General features: G+C 43.4%; 1 protein-coding gene across 2 annotated transcripts in view; it reads right to left on the bottom strand.

Moving 5' to 3' along the window:
- The window catches only part of LOC124031738 (collagen alpha-1(II) chain-like), a 29,612-nt gene extending 13,955 nt beyond the window's left edge, over nt 1-15,657 (bottom strand). The window contains exons 1-17 of one of the 2 annotated variants that reach the window (XM_046343350.1): nt 15,350-15,657; nt 8,546-8,752; nt 6,774-6,793; nt 6,376-6,408; nt 5,443-5,475; nt 5,289-5,342; nt 4,649-4,750; nt 4,007-4,084; nt 3,188-3,232; nt 2,876-2,929; nt 2,192-2,245; nt 1,541-1,594; nt 1,216-1,269; nt 960-1,013; nt 779-823; nt 606-659; nt 104-148 (exon numbers count right to left, since the gene is read on the bottom strand). In XM_046343350.1, the coding sequence (XP_046199306.1) occupies nt 104-148; nt 606-659; nt 779-823; nt 960-1,013; nt 1,216-1,269; nt 1,541-1,594; nt 2,192-2,245; nt 2,876-2,929; nt 3,188-3,232; nt 4,007-4,084; nt 4,649-4,750; nt 5,289-5,342; nt 5,443-5,475; nt 6,376-6,408; nt 6,774-6,793; nt 8,546-8,752; nt 15,350-15,443 (1,080 nt within the window). In that variant the 5' untranslated portion in view covers nt 15,444-15,657. The remainder of the gene's footprint in view (nt 1-103; nt 149-605; nt 660-778; nt 824-959; nt 1,014-1,215; nt 1,270-1,540; nt 1,595-2,191; nt 2,246-2,875; nt 2,930-3,187; nt 3,233-4,006; nt 4,085-4,648; nt 4,751-5,288; nt 5,343-5,442; nt 5,476-6,375; nt 6,409-6,773; nt 6,794-8,545; nt 8,753-15,349) is intronic. The other variant, XM_046343351.1, reaches the window with a different exon arrangement.
- Nucleotides 15,658-16,636: the final 979 nt, after the last annotated feature.

The raw sequence follows: 16,636 nt of genomic DNA, 5'->3' as shown, positions 1-16,636 counted from the left end.
AGGTGTATTATTGATTTCTGCATTACGGTTATCTTGTATGACAATGACAAAAGCTAGATGTCTTTGAAACAGCGAGGAACCAACATGAGGAGCTCATACGTACAGGAGGACCAGCAGGGCCAGGCAAGCCATCATTACCACGGGCACCCTGAGGAGAGAGCAGACACGGGAGACATTATGATGGTGTCTAGGTACTGTGAGGTGTTGATGGATGAACACGTTCACACCGTTGTGTCTCAATATTCCGTCTCCAAAGGCCTACGGTCGGCTTCACGAGACGACCATTAGGCAGGCTTTTCAGAATTGCCATTTGGACTGTAATTGATTTGGCTACACAGCCAGATTGAGAAGTTCTTTATCGTGTGGCAACATTAACCAAAGAGAAAGTCCCAAACTCTAGGCTGGGATTGTCTGGTAGGCAAGTGTACAGACTATGATTGGGTCTGGTGAGGATTGATTGGGATTGGGGACATAAATGGTCGAAGCTATACGGCATATCATCTAGGGCTACACCTTAGCTTTGGTGCGTTGCTAGCTTGTATTGTTCAGGAGTGTAATAGTTTAATCAGAGAGTGTCAAAGGTAAATGTCTGCGTTGTTACTCACAGCAGAGCCAGAAGCTCCGGGACGGCCTCTCTCGCCAGGCAGACCACGTGGTCCCTACAGGAGACAAGTGATGAACACTCAGCTTGGTAACATTCAGGTAAAAGTTACAGTTGGCGAATAAAAGCATTATGCTCATACCATTCGGGTGCTGCACAGGTGTAACGCTCTCTTACCATTGGTCCAGGGGCGCCGTTCTCTCCGGGAGCGCCACCCTCGCCCTATAGAGAGGAGACAGTCAGTCAGTTAGCCAATCGGACGGCTTCTCCGACAGTCCGTCAGATAGACAGACGAGTAGACACAGAAATAGACAACTCAAAAGATTGGATGAGTAGAAGACCGAGGCAGGAGTCTTACCTTGGCTCCAGCAGCACCACCCTCTCCCTTAGATCCATCGAGACCAGGATGACCCTACACACACGGACGGACAGACAGACAGACAGACAGCAGTGAGCCACTTCATCAGGACTTATTAGTCCTGCATCAGCCCCATTAGACTGATTTAATGAACACTAATGAGCTAATCTGTTGCGTTGCTAATCATGCTGGGACGTGTAACATCACAATATCCATGCAGAGGGAGTTGTGTTTGTTAAGATAATGAAGCACCCACTCTGTGTCCTTTGATTCCGGGAAGACCAGGAGTTCCGGGGAATCCACGAGCTCCCTGAAAGAAAGAGATAAATGAGGAAATTGGATACGAAAGGATTCTGTGTGGGATTCATCTGTAAACGGAACTCCTACCTTAAGATATTGAACGTTGAATTGATCAGTATATAGTAAGACTTAAACAAAGGCAATTGATGATAAACAAATTTTAAAAAACTTAAGTCTGTAGTACATAAGAGAATTGTTATCCATGGCATTGTGCTCTGATGTTGTGGACATAGATTTCTGTTTGTTTTTTTTCTACTATAGTCTAATCTTTCAGTGTTTACCTGAGGTCCTGCAGGTCCACGTTCACCAGCCTTTCCAGGTTTGCCAGCCTCACCCTAGCAATAAAGAAAGATATGATTCAAATCCGGAGTTTATCAACTGAATAGTAAATGTCTTAACATTTTACATTTAAGATTCTAATTAGTTTACTTCAGCGAGAGAAGGCAAATGCCCTCTGGGGTGGGGTGGGGGGTGAGTGTGTGGGTGGGTGGGTGGGGGGGGGGGGTTCAGTGTGGGAATGTAAATGGCTAGGAGTTTAGGATTTTCTAAAGGGACATTTAATGAAACAATTGTATTATAAGTTAGAAATGGTAGGTCAGTGCTTTGTGGACTGCTTCGCTGGTACTGTGTCAAAGACGATCATGCTTGTGTTTTTGTAAACAGTGGGGGAAGAAACAAGGTCCGCCTTTCATGAGGGAACGAGGGGCACTGGAGTCTGGCCTGACGAAGTCAAGAAGATAATGATAGTTTGGGCAGGTGGCAAGAGCTTTGTTGAGGAAATTGAAGTCACAAAGCGTGTTCAGAGCTCTACATCTGATAGAGCTCGCGCTCTACTCGAGCACGGCTTTGACAACCGAGCTCAGGCCTGAGCCGCGGATCTGGTCCAAGCCTGGCATGGTTCTGGTTCGGTTGCTGAAGAAGGCAATACTTACATCACTTCCTGGTTTGCCAGAAGGTCCAGGGGGTCCTTGGGGTCCCAGTGCACCCTGTCATGAGGGCAAAGAGCTTGTTGTCATTGATGTGACTTAGAACAGACTAGTGCAAGAAGCTACCTTCCCACAGTAAACTAAAAGTAAACTAAAAGGAAATCACTTAATGATTTCAGGGCCTTTCACCCAGTCTTTGAATTCTCACTGCCAACTCTAATGAAAGTGTTATGTCACAGGCAGTCATGTTAAAAAGGTACCCTGTCTATTCCTGTCTATTTGTATCGGACATTCACAGCATGTAGAGGAAGGGGGCATTTTCCTGTTGCTCGTGGTTTGATTTTAATGACGGGTAATGATGTTGGTAATTTTCACTTGAGCTCTGAGGGGGACGGAGCTCTATCCATGTGATCCGCACATGGATAGACATTCCTACCACTTCTAGGGGTTAGGGGTTAGAGGTCGAACTGGGTTGAGTGGATTTATGAAACACTTTCACAGTAAACACTCATTTCTCTATACTTCATGTGGTTAGTACGCAATCATACAGCCCTCAGTCGAATACGGCTCCCGAGAGAGCTGGTACTAGAATGCTCTGGCGCTGCTGCCAAGCTCTACGTATTATATTTCTATATTGGCGTTGTGGCACAGAGATGTATGGTGCACCCTGGGATAGTTCTGGATACTCACAGCAGGGCCTGGCTCTCCAGTCTCTCCGGGGTTACCTTGGAAACCTTGTGGGCCCTGGAATTGATTAGAAGGGACATCAAGTCAAAGACATCCTAATAGTCTGCATATTTCTATAGGCGTAGGGTGTCCACATTAGGGACCAACATAGTATATTAGGACACAGGTAGACCATAAATGTTTATCCATCCGATACAGAAGGTCAAAGGGTCAAGCACTAATCTACAGCACTGTCCACATTCTCCTTCTGTTGTGGTTATTACTAGGGCTTAGAGAGGTGTCCAGCCCACAGTTATGAAGGTGGTGTATACTTACAGGGGCTCCAGAAGGGCCGGGTGGACCACGGGGACCCATAGGGCCCTACAGAGGAACAGGGAGAGAGATAATGAGAGGAAATGCATAATATTGATAGCAATTCATAGCTCAAAGACTATTGGGGATATTTGCTATTTAGTCATGTCTTCTAGGGAGAGAAAGAACACTTAAAATGCTCCGATGTCCCATTGTAATTCAAATAACATGGCCTGTGGGTCTTCCGATGTTGTGCAATAATTAGTTACGGTTGTGGTGTAATAAAGGTTTGAGGCCATGGTTACCTGGTCGTATGAGAAAACCAATAAATACAGTGTATTTCAATGAGTCGTCGGGTAGAATAATAGACTGTAGGTTGACTCTTACTTGGGAATTGGGGGAGGGGTCATATGCTTCCAAATGCTGCAGGGCGTGTCCATAGATACGTCAATTCATCGACCATAGGTAATATAAATAGCGTATGTTTCATGATCATTTCTATGTCTTTGTTACTGACTGCCGTTATAATATAGCTCATATTCCATACCAACAGGACAGCATTAGCTATCGATTCTATACTACAGTACGCACTACAGCACAATCTATACTACAGTATGTTCCATTCAGTGGTTCATTTCCATGACAAGATTGCAGTCTGCAGTACTGTCTTCAAGTCTGTAACACAGCATGCCACTACCGACCGACATTTACCACATACCATATAGCTCTTTAGTTTACCACTATGATTTTATTTCTTTCAATCATTCATTTGAGTCTTTTTAAACCCCCTCTGGATTCCGTGAAGTTCATGTGACGGTACAGTAACATCTCTTGTCCTCTAACCATAGGTCCTTGCATCACTCCCATCTGTGCGCCTCCGGCTTTCTCATCGAATCCACCAGCCATCTGAGCCGCGAAGTTCTGCAGAAACACAACACGGGTCGAGAGACATTGTTCGTGAGTCGACAGTGGTGACCTCACCAGGACTCGGAGGAAACAAAAACTCTGGTGGCACGTTTACAGTTGTCAGAAGGGATTACATTGGTGATATTGACTGTGGCACAGTAGCTTACCAATGTGTCGTCCATTCTTCTCTCTCTATTCGCTCTCTATTCTACTAACTAACACATAGATGAGCAAATAGGCGTATGGCTTAGTTTATTTCACACACGTGTGTGCGTGCGAACACACACACACACACACACACACACACACACACACACACACACACACACACACACACACACACACACACACACACACACACACACACACACACACACACACACACACACACACACACACACACACACACACACACACACACACACACACCTGACAGTGAGAATATGGCGATACTGTACTGCTAGTCCATCAACAGGGAGTGCTTCTCTGCACCACAACGACATAAACAGAGATTATGTGTGGTGGTGACATACTCTCTCATCTACTCTCCTGTCCTCTCCTCTGTTTTCTACCACTTACCCCGCCAAGACCTGGGGGTCCGTTGGGTCCGGGAGGGCCAGGGGTTCCGGGGTTCCCGGGGGTTCCAGGCTCGCCATCTCTGCCTCTGGGGCCAACATTTCCCTGGGGAAAAGGCAAGAGGGACAAGCACATTCAACAATGGGTTCAATACACAAACATGTTCAGTGTTATCAGCTTTCATTGGGAAAAGTGAGTGATCGATATTGTTGCATGGCTTTGATGGTGTTGTCTGCCTTAGGAGACTATGTTACTGAATGTAATTCTGGTCGCAATCAATCAATCAATCAATCGATCAACCAACCAATCAACAAATCAGTCCATCACCCAAACAATCAACCAATTAACCAATCAATCAACTGTAATGCATTTGCTGCATAACTAGCCTGGCCAGTGGTTGAAGAACTGCAGAGGACGTATTGAGGTGCTTTGCGGAGTATGCCACTGTTTCGTTACAATCCTATTGTACTATTTATAGATTGGAATATATTGGATTTTCCACAATAAGGTAGCGTATACTGTAAATCTCACTATCCTGGATCTAAATGCAAAGTCTCACACATGATAAACTAGGCAGCAATTGAAGATGTTGAATGGTTAGCCCTTATTTCAGTCCATACCACAGACGGATTTACTGTCTTACCTTATCACCCTTAGCGCCAGCTTCTCCACGTGGTCCCTGCTCGCCCGAGGGGCCCTGCACAAACAAGCATGTTAGGATGAGCAAGATGCGTGACAAACAGAGCACATTATTCACAAAACAAAAATAGCAAGTAAATATTTGAGAATATGTTTACCATAGGGCCTGCTGGTCCATTCGGTCCGACAACCTGGACAACAGAACAGAAAGAGAGCTTGTTCAGTTCTCAATACTTAGTGGGATGAAAGTAGTCTTTTCAAAGGCCTGATGTCTTTGATAAGGTTTCGGGTTGCACTGCTTTGAATTGCTAAGATGCTGGGAATAGCAGGAAGTCCGTTGGCAATTTACTTTGGCTGAAAAAAACATCTTCAGCTTGTCAGGGTTTGTTCATTTCCCAAGAAGCCTTGCATACCCATGAATCAAAAAAGTTACTAAATGGATGTAAAAGACGATTGGTTTCGGTCCATTATGTCCTAGGAATGTCGTCTTCCATCCATGTTTTCACAACAAAACAACAACAAAAATCTGTCTAAAACCACCAGGTTCAAAGCATGGTAGCTAATCACTTATCATTCGGAGGCCTTGGCTCTCTTGGAATCGTACGATTCCCCCAAAAGAAGAAGATCACAAATAGCCAAATTAGTAGTCCGTTACCCTCCAGAGAGTCAAAACCCCGATAATGACTACAAACTGACTCGGATAGCTATGCTGCATGTATGTGACTTTTAGGTGAGGCTATTATAAAAACGTGTTAAAGTGTCACCGTTAGAAGTAGACATGCCATAGCCTCGTCTTGCCTAATGCTTGGCGATGGCGTGCGCGTAGGTACCTAAAAAGGAGCGCCAGTGCCTTCGTGGAGCAAAAATCCCCATGTCACTCTGATTTGAACGGACAAACAAGTCTTCTGATCTCTTTCAGAGTGAGCGTGAGCCTTTGCATACAGCAGCTCATCACTGACTGTACGCTTCAATAAGGCGGAGAAGAAATAAGTACATGAGATAATAAACCCCCCCCCCCCCCCCCCCCCGTGTCCCCTGAATACTTAGCGCAATTATTTGACTATACAGTAAATCTGAGTGTGCATACTTACATCTGCAATCTCGCCTGGTTCCCCTTTCTGGCCCTAATAGGAAAAAATGAAAGTCAGTGGTTTTAATGGTGGTCAGTGGTCTTAATGAAAGTCTCTGGTCTTAAATCGGTGGTCCTAACGAAAGGCTGTGGTCCCAATGAAAGTCTGTGGTCCCAAATGAAGACTCTATCTGTATAAAGACACATAATATTCACATCATGTAAGTCGGAAGTATTTTGGAGCCCTGAGTGTGTGGATGGTTATACACGGTGTTTAGATGATGGTGTCGGCGATAGTCTGATAAGCATGGTCTAAATGACACATTGGTTTGTCCAACAGAAAATATGATTGTATTTTGCCAAGTTATTGTTATTCGTTCATAACAGCTTTCAGGGTGGCATATCATAGGGTGGTCTCACCTGAGCACCAATCACCGCCTCTGAAGTTGCATTTCAGGTGGATGAGGAAGAGAGAGAGAAAACAACATTAAAAAGGGTAAACTTGAGACTGCTGATATCTGTGTGGGGCCAAACCTCCAGAGTTTGAACCCTCCAGATTCAAAGGAAAACCTGTGGAAACCAAAGACCAAACTCCAAGGCCCTGACAACCCATCCCGAGTGGGTTTGAGGGTTAGCTGTAGATCCATGTTGAGGGGATGGGGCCAGAAGCAAAGCAAAGCGTGGGGGTGGGACAGATGTTTGGATCAAATCGTCTGTGCGTGAAAAAACATTTGTCAATATAGCATATTTTGGAGCGAACAACAGAGTTCATTGTATAAATGGCTTTAGCGAGGAGCATATCATGCTACGAAATCGCACATTTCGTGGTTATTATGAAAGACTGATGATGGGATTGTTAGAACCAAAATGTATATCTTCTCAAAAGTTCAAGTTTACTATACTTGACAGAATAAAACATGACGCATGAAAACCATTTTTTCGTTTTCAAAGACCAATTTTTTCAAAATGCTCGAAAATATTGTCTCAGAATATATATACGCTTTGTTCAATCATAAAACATGAACAATGATTCAAATGTGAAATGTGAGAGCAGCTTTGGTTTATTTGTGTTGTTCGGAAAGCAAGTATGAGTATTCTATGTTCAAAGTGCATATACTGTATCTTTGAATATTGATAGTAATAGCACATTGGCACTCTATATTATCATGTGTTTGCCTCTTCTCTTTGCATATGTTATCTGCTGTGTGTTGAGCCTGGGAGTACTACTCTAGCTGCTATCTAGAACCTATAAGGGTTCTTCAGCTGTTGTAGAACCATTTTGGTACCAGGTAGAACACGTTTGGTTCCAGGTAGAACCCTTCCCACAAGAGGGTTCTACATGGAACCCAAACGGGTTCTACCTGGAACCAAAAAAGGGCTATCCTATGGGGACAGCCTGAATAAGCCTTTTTTCTAAGAGTGTAGGTTGGGTCAAGTCTGGTGAAGTGAAGAACAATAATGACTCCCACATGCGTATGTCCCTGGGAATAGGATCATATCCAGACGCAATGCGAGTAACATGGGACCGGTGTTGAAAAAGAAGGCAAAGCAGTCATAAATGTTCACGCTTAGACACTAGTGATGGAGGAAATGAGACTTCAAGAGCCCCAAAAGTGGGCGGGACTATCATGTCTTGTCAATCATTTGTCTTATTTCACCCCAATAGGATTGCTTTGATGTGGTGGGAAAAAAGCTTCCATTGGACAAAAAAAAAAGGACACAGTGATTGGCAGGTCAGGATAGCTTCTTAGTCACCCGCCACTAGTTAAAGCAAACATTGAAGTGTCTTGTTTTCAAGATTGACCCTGGTTGTTTTAAGTGGAAACCGGACGCCACAACTGTAGGATTCAACTCCTCATGAAGTGAACATCCATAGAGGGAGATTATCCAGAGGATGTTGCAGGTCTGGTCGCCAACCCAAAACAAGCAGGGAAAAAGGTAACACTTTTGAATAGGGAACATCACACCTAGCTACTTATAAATCCCTTTAATACCAATTTATGAGCCACAAAATCTGTCCTGACTCCTGTCCAGACTCATGTCTGCACACCAAAGTCCTGAACATAAGTTACTGAGGACCTGTTAAACCCAGTGAACATCTTAACTACCATTTAGTTCCCCATTCAAAAGTTTTGGCATGTTAAAAGGGCACAGTAATTTATTCATGATTGTGTGAATAAATAAATTACAACCAGTTGGGGCGCTGGCGTCCGCAGGGCAGATGGGGCAGCACTCTCTAGGTTGGATGATGGGGTTGGCACACTCTCTGATCTCCTCGCAGATGATCTCATCACACAGCACTGACCCGCTGTCACACACACAGATACGACACGGCTCCGGCTTCCACACATCCTTATCGTTATAGCGTTGGGCATCCTGGATGCAGCTGCCTGCCTCCTCTGTGACCACCGGCAGGAGGTGGTACAGAGGCCATGGGTCATGCCGGGGGCAGAGACGGGGGTGGAGGGTGGTTGTGGCAGGAGAGGGATAAATAGGGATGGGTGGGTGTCAAAGAAGGCATGACAGTGATCATGGTGTATAGGTGCGGGGGAGGAAGCATGAGGGGGGCACATGTGTAAATGGCAGGGTAGGGTGGAGGGCAAGCAGGAAGGGCATTGAGTGCAAGGTGGGGTGGAGGAGAGGGGTGGGGGTCAGAGTGAGATGGGTGAAGGTAAGTGGAGGCAGGTGGGAGGAGGGGGGAGAGACAAGTTATCAGCTTAGCATGAGGCCTCATTTACACCACATGCACAGCACACAGCATCACAGCACCCACACTCATGACTACACTCACAGCTTGGGACAATCAACTGGTTTCACCTATCATTTTTATTGTATTTTATTTAACCTTTATTTATCCAGGTTAGTCTCATTGCAATAAAATCTATTTTTACAGAGAGACCTGGTCCAACCAAGACAGCAGCAGGGGGGGAACAATATTTGAGACAAATGTCAGACATACTGAAGGAACTTACATAGACACACCATAAAAAGTATATACAGTACCAGTCAAAAGTTTGGACACACCTACTCATTCAATGGTTTTTCTTCATTTGTACAACTTTTTACATTGTAGAATAATATTGAAGACATCAAAACTATGAAATAACACACATGGAATCATGTATTAAGCAAAAAGTTGTTTAAAAAATCGAAATACATTTTATATTTGAGATTCTTCAAAGTAGCTACCCGTTTCCTTGATGACAGTTTTGCAAACTCTTGGCATTTTCTCAACCAGCTTCATGACGTAGTCACCTGGAATGCATTTCAATTAACAGTTGTGCCTTGTTACAAGTTAATTTGAGCCAATCAATTGTGTTGTTACAAGGGAGGGGTGGTTAACAGATTTGACCCTATTTGGTAAAAGACAAAGTCCTTATTATGGCAAGAACAGCTCAAATAAGTAAAGAGAAACGAAAGTCCATCATTACTTTAAGACATGAAGGTCAGTCAATCTGTAAAACATTTCAAGAACTTAGAAAGTTTCTTCAAGTACAGTCTCAAAAAACATCAAGCGTTGTGAGGAAACTGGCTCTCATGAGGACCGCCACAGGAAAGGAAGACCAGTGACCTCTGCTGCAGCGGATAAATTCATTAGAGTTACCAGCCTCAGAAATTGCAGCCCAGATAAATGCTTCACAGAGTTCAAGTAACAGACACATCACAACATCAACTGTTCAAAGGAGAGTGTGTTAATCAGGCCTTCATGGTCGAATTGCTGGAAAGAAACCGCTACTAAAGGACATCAATAATAAGAACAGAATTGCTTGGTTCAAGAAACATGAGCAATGGACATTAGACCGGTGGTAATCTGTCCTTTGGTCAAATTAGAGATTTTTGGTTCCAACCACCTTGTCTTTGTGTGACGCAAAGTAGGTGAACGGATGTTCTCCACATGTGTGGTTCCCACCGTGAAACATGGAGGAAGAGGTGTGGGGGTGCTTGCTGGTGACACTGTTGGTGATTTATTTAGAATTCAAGGTACACTTTACCAGCATGGCTACCACCGCATTCTGCAGAGATACGCCATACTATCTGGTTTGCGCTTATTGGGACTATCATTTGTTTTCAACAGGATAATGACCCAACACACCTTCAGGCTGTGTAAGGCCTATTTGACCAAGGAGGAGAGTGATGGATTGCTGCAGCAGATGACCTGGCCTCCACAATCACATGACCATACCCATTTGAGATGGTTTGGGATGAGTTGGACTGCAGAGTGAAGGAAAAGCTACCAACAAGTGCTCAGCATATTTGGGAACTCCTTCAAGACTGATGGAAAAGCATTCCAGGTGAAGCTGGTTGAGAGAATGCCAAGAGTGTGCGAAGCTGTCATCAAGGCAAAGGGTGGCTACTTTGAAAAATATTAAATATATTTTGAATTGTTTAACACTTTTTTTGGTTACTACATGATTCCATATGTGCTATTTAGTAGTTTTGATGCCTTCATTATTATTGTATAATGTAGAAAATTGTAGAAATAAAGAAAAACCCTTGAATGAGTAGGTGTGTCCAAACTTTTGACTGGTACACCATGTTTTGACGCAGACACAAACATATTTAAATTACAGACATATATATTTAAAAAAAAATCTATCATATGTACAGTTGATGTCGAAAGTTTACATACACTTAGGTTGGAGTCATTAAAACTCGTTTTTCAACCACTCCACAAATTTCTTGTTAACAAACTATAGTTTTGGCAAGTCGGTTAGGACATCTACGTTGTGCATGACACAAGTAATTTTTCCAACTGTTTACAGACAGATTATTTCAGTTATAATTCACTGTATCACAATTCCAGTGGGTCAGAAGTTTACGTACACTAAGTTGACTGTGCCTTTAAACAGCTTGGAAAATTCCAGCAAATTATGTCATGGATTTAGAAGCTTCTGATAGACTAATTGACATAATTTGAGTCAATTGGAGGTGTACCTGTGGATGTATTTCAAGGCCTACCTTCAAACTTAGTGCCTCTTTGCTTGACATCATGGGAAAATCAAAAGAAATCAGTCAAGACCTCAGAAACAAAATTGTAGACCTCCACAAGTCTGGTTCATCCTTGGGAGCAATTTCAAAATGCCTGAAGGGACCACGTTCATCTATACAAACAATAGTACGCAAGTATAAACACCATGGGACCACGCAGCCGCCATACCGCTCAGGAAGAAGACGCGTTCTGTCTCCTAAAGATGAACGTACTTTGGTGCGAAAAGTGCAAATTAATCCCAGAACAACAGCAAAGGACCTTGTGAAGATGCTGGAGGAAACAGGTAGAAAAGTATCTATATCCACAGTAAAACGAGTCCTATATCGACATAACCTGAAAGGCCGCTCAGCAAGGAAGAAGCCACTGCTCCAAAACCTCCATAAAAAAGCTAGACTATGGTTTGCAACTGCACATGGGGACAAAGATCGTACTTTTTGGAGAAATGTCCTCTGGTCTGATGAAACAAAAATAGAACTGTTTGGCCATAATGACCAACGTTATGTTTGGAGGAAAAAGTGGGAGGCTTGCAAGCCGAAGAACACCATCCCAACCGTGAAGCACGGGGGTGGCAGCATCATGTTGTGGGAGTGCTTTGCTCCAGGAGGGACTGGTGCACTTCACAAAATAGATGGCATCATGAGGAAAGGAAAATTATGTGGATATATTGAAGCAACATCTCAAGACAGTCAGGAAGTTAAAGCTTGGTTGCAAATGGGTCTTCCAAATGGACAATGGCCCCAAGCATGCTTCCAAAGTTGTGGCAAAATGGCTTAAGGACAACAAAGTCAAGGTATTGGAGTGGCCATCACAAAGCCCTGACCTCAATCCTTTAGAAAATTTGCAGGCAGAACTGAAAAAGTGTGGAGAGGTCTACAAACCTGACTCAGTTACACCAGCTCTGTAAGGAGGAATGGGCCAAAATTCACCCAAATTATTGTGGGAAGCTTATGAAAGGCTATGCAAAACGTTTGACCCAAGTTAAACAATTTAAAGGAAATGCTATCAAATACTAATTGAGTGTGTGTAAACTTCTGACCCACTGGGAACGTGATGAAAAAAATAAAAGCTGAAATAATTAATTATTTCTACTATTATTCTGACATTTCACATTCTTAAAATAATGTGGTGATCCTAACTTAAAGCATGGACTTTTTACAAGGATTAAATTTCAGGAATTGTGAAAAACTGAGTTTAAATGTATTTGGCTACGGTGTATGTAAACTTCCGACTTCAACTGTACCACTGCCTCAAGTCCTAATGCCAATCACATTCCTCAATAGCATGTGAATCAACCAAACTTTTAAACTCCTCCTCGATGAGAAGATCCTGGAGAGAATTACAAGACTACAGAGCCGAGTAGCTAAAACACTTTTTGCCTTGATCCGATCTGCTCTTTAAAAGTAAGTAGGAGTGACCTATTCAAAGAAGAACAGAGATGTCCAGAATCACACAAAAGCATTTATTATTAACCACATTAAAGACAGAAGCATATCAGCATAATTTATAATAATGTATGGAATCATTATGTTCATCATATCCAGGTATTATGCCTAATAGACTCATCTCAACACGATGCAACATGGATTGGCAGCATGGCAGACTGGATCTTTCAAGGTACCTGTCTGGGTGGATGCAGATTCTACCTGGGGGCCACAGTCTCACAAAATCTAACCACCGGTCTGTCGTTTGGTTTAGTCTAGCAGCATACCACCATGCATCCCACTGCAGGTTGGCTTCTAAAGCTAAGCAGGGTTGGTCCTGGTCAGTTTCTGGATGGGAGACCAGATTCTACTGGAAGTGGTGTTGTAGGGCCAGTATGAGGCACCCTTTCCTCTGGTCAAATTTTTTTATATTTTTATCCCAATGCTCCTGGGCAGTGATTGGGGACATTGCCCTGTTGTAGGGTGCTGACTTTCCAATGGCATGTTAAATGGGTGTCCTGACTCTTGGTGTCACTGAAGATCCCATGGCACTTATTGTAGGAGTAGGGGCGGTTAACCCTGGTGTCCTGGATAAATTCCCGATCTGGCCTTCATGGCCACCTAATCATCTCCAGTCTCATTCATCGCCTCTCTCCTGTAACTATTCCCCAGGTCGTTGCTGTAAATGAGAATGCGTTCTCAGTCAACTTACCTGGTAAAAATACATAAAAGCTCAACAAGCCTCACCCAGGTTTATTTCTCCTGCACTCAAACGGCTAGATTCGGTAACTCCAACGGAAGATAAAGCATCCATTCAGATCACAGTAATCATATGCAGGAGGATGCTGAGGCAGCCGACCGTGAATGTATTTAGCGGTGCCATTTACAGTGCAAATAGTTTTTTTTTTTTTGGCGTGGTGGTGGAGTTAGTATGTTTAACCTGTATACCTACTGCACTCCCTGGTGACCAGTGGACCTGTTATGAATGAGTCCCTCACACTGGGGGACTGTGCCCAATTGACAAGCTGCTGCCCTAAGTAAACAGGGGAGTCCTTCTAAAATTCTCCATCTGGATCGCACAGCTGTGTCAGGCGCCAGTTCAAACACATTGGAGAATTGAGAATGGGGAGCATTCATGCACAGGGTCTAAGGTTGGGTCTACGAGGCGAAATGCAGCTATTTGTTTGTGTTGCATTTATGTGAAAGTGGTTATTAGCACGTACCTGCTACCAAACTATAGTACATAACACACGAGGTGGGTGGGTTCGGTTGGTGGCATGTTGTTGCACAACTTTTCTTTGAGTTGAGGCAATATGTATACGGACCCACAATCTCTAATTCCTTACTAAATGCTTAAAACTACTAGCAACAATGGAAACGTGGCCCCTAAAATCTGTTCTTTGGAGTACTTCAAGAGAAATTGATGAACCATTTTAGGCTATGTGGAAACAAGCCTATGAATATTTATGATTTGTAAAGCAACACATGATACATTACACATTGCATAGTGTGGTGTAGCCTATCTCTCTAGCGACAGTAGTATCCTGTTCCATAGTTTCTTCATAAAATAAAATATCTTATTGAGCGACCAACTGCCATTCACTTCCTGCTACCCTTTGAGCCTTCTAGTCTGGGGTCAAGCTGTGTCTGACCCTGTCTTTTTAAATTATGAATATAATTAACCTTTTCAAATATTTCAGCCACAGCATGAAACACAAATAATTACGCGTTTAATCCCCCTCCTCTAACAAATAGTCACCTTAAACAATTCAGCTATTCTTTTGAAATCAGGGGGGGGGGGTTGTAAATGCCAAAGTAAACGTTTTCTAAATCGCCCAATAAGCTCTTGAACTGTCAAAGCATCTCAAGTGAGCCACTGTGTCTCCGTCTGTTGTCTCCACCAAATGGATTTGTGTTGTTAAACACTGGCACCAGGGCTAGAGAGAGCAGACAGGAACCACGGCTTGTTCAGAGACAGGAACCACAGTGAGTATGCAGGAGTGAAACAAACGGACACTTGTTCACCTGGTTCTCCATCCCACACAGATGTGCCTTGATAGCCTCACCTATCCTCCCAAAAGAAAGGTCAACTCTTTCATAGGCCCCTTCTATCTGCAAACACTTACAATGTAACCAAAATGTAGCAATCAACGATGTCAATATCAAACCAGTATTAGGATGATAATGTTCAATTCAACACCATTATTTAAATAGTTAAATAGTAATTTCTTAAATTGATATCATGTACAGTATAACAGTCCAGATGATTAACATTTCATCTCTGAATTGTATCTGCAAGAATTCTAATTCATAATTGGGCAATTCCTCCAATGACCGACAGATATGTTTGCATGAGTTTGTGCCCCTCCATCAATGCCAATGTACCCAAGTGGTTCACAAAATCGTATCCAATTCTCATATCTTGCTTGCTGCAGTTTGACCAACACTTGCCCAATTCATTGTGAAGGTGAGATTTGCGCAGGAACTTTACATGCCAAGGTGGTGTGGCCACAGAAGCGCAGAAAGTAAAATATGAGTTGATAACATGGCATCAAAAGGCAATTCAACAGAATGATGTAACTTACGGTCATCCTCTTCCTGGCATCTGACAATGGATATTAAAACAACTTGGGATGCTACAAGTAGCAGAACAGTCCGTGAATCCACAAAGCTGAACATGTCTAAATTTTAGACATGCAGGACCTTGGGTGAAGAAAAAGATGGGACGGATCAGACGATGCTCTCTTTTAATGGAGTGTGTCTGTGTGTTCCCAGAGACTACAACCGAACCATGCAGTCAACCTTCCAAAATCGAAGTGGAATCCAACGCGGGGCCCTAGCCGGCACTTTACACCCACCGCGTCAGAGCAAGAACCGCGGTTTTATGTCCACAGTACCTTCTACGGATCTTCGTATATTCCAAAATACTAGACCTCCCCCCGACCCCCAGTCGAGCTTGAAACCCAACCCACATCTCCCTCCCCTCAGCACCAGCAGAATCTATTCTCCCAGGGACCTCTTTCTTTCTCCTATTCCTCCCACGCGCTGCGAGGACGAGGTAGCCTACCTATAAATCACACTTTTTTGATTCGCTTTCGACCCCCATTACAATAGCGTGAAGTATAGCCACTCACCACAATTTTGCATATACAATAATTGAAGTAGGCCTTTTCCGAATGTTGCTCAATAGGCTACAATAACCAATAACAGATTTTCCATTTGACCATTTGCAGGTGGATTTAGGCCTTCACGGATAGGCCTACATTCATATTCAACTCATGTTTATTCATACACTTTTTTTTATTGACACTTACAATAGGCAACTCTCTTATATATGGGCTTATAACAAATGTGTAATGCAGTAATGACCTGATGTCTGCATTACATCATGGCTCTTTTGATGCAAGAGTATCGGAAGTCTACCTGGGATCATGTCCATAGACTTGCAGTTTAGATTTAGGACCCAGAACAGAACTTACTCAGGTCAATAGAGGAGAGACAGGCTTTTAAGATGGATCAGCTATTGTGCACACAAATATAGGATTACTTTATTGAAGTCCATGGATTCCCCCAAGAGGAAACCGATCCCCTCATTGAGAGTGAATGACACTGTCGACCTGTCCGCCTATACATGTGCCCACACTTGGCAAATGTTGGTGGCCTATATTTAGAAAGTTTCTACTTTTCAATATTCTCTCTCTCTCTCTCTCTCTCTCTCTCTCTCTCTCTCTCTCTCTCTCTCTCTCTCTCTCTCTCTCTCTCTCTCTCTCTCTCTCTCTCTCTCTCTCTCTTACTCTCTCTCTTACTCTCTCTCTCTCTCTCTCTCTCTCTCTCTCTCTCTCTCTCTCTCTCTCTCTCTCTCTCTCTCTCTC

The sequence above is a fragment of the Oncorhynchus gorbuscha genome, linkage group LG03, assembly GCF_021184085.1.
Source record: "Oncorhynchus gorbuscha isolate QuinsamMale2020 ecotype Even-year linkage group LG03, OgorEven_v1.0, whole genome shotgun sequence".
NCBI classification, from domain to species: domain Eukaryota; kingdom Metazoa; phylum Chordata; class Actinopteri; order Salmoniformes; family Salmonidae; genus Oncorhynchus; species Oncorhynchus gorbuscha.
The sequence above is the reverse complement of the archived record's forward strand: the minus strand, read 5'-3'. Positions and strand labels throughout refer to the sequence as shown.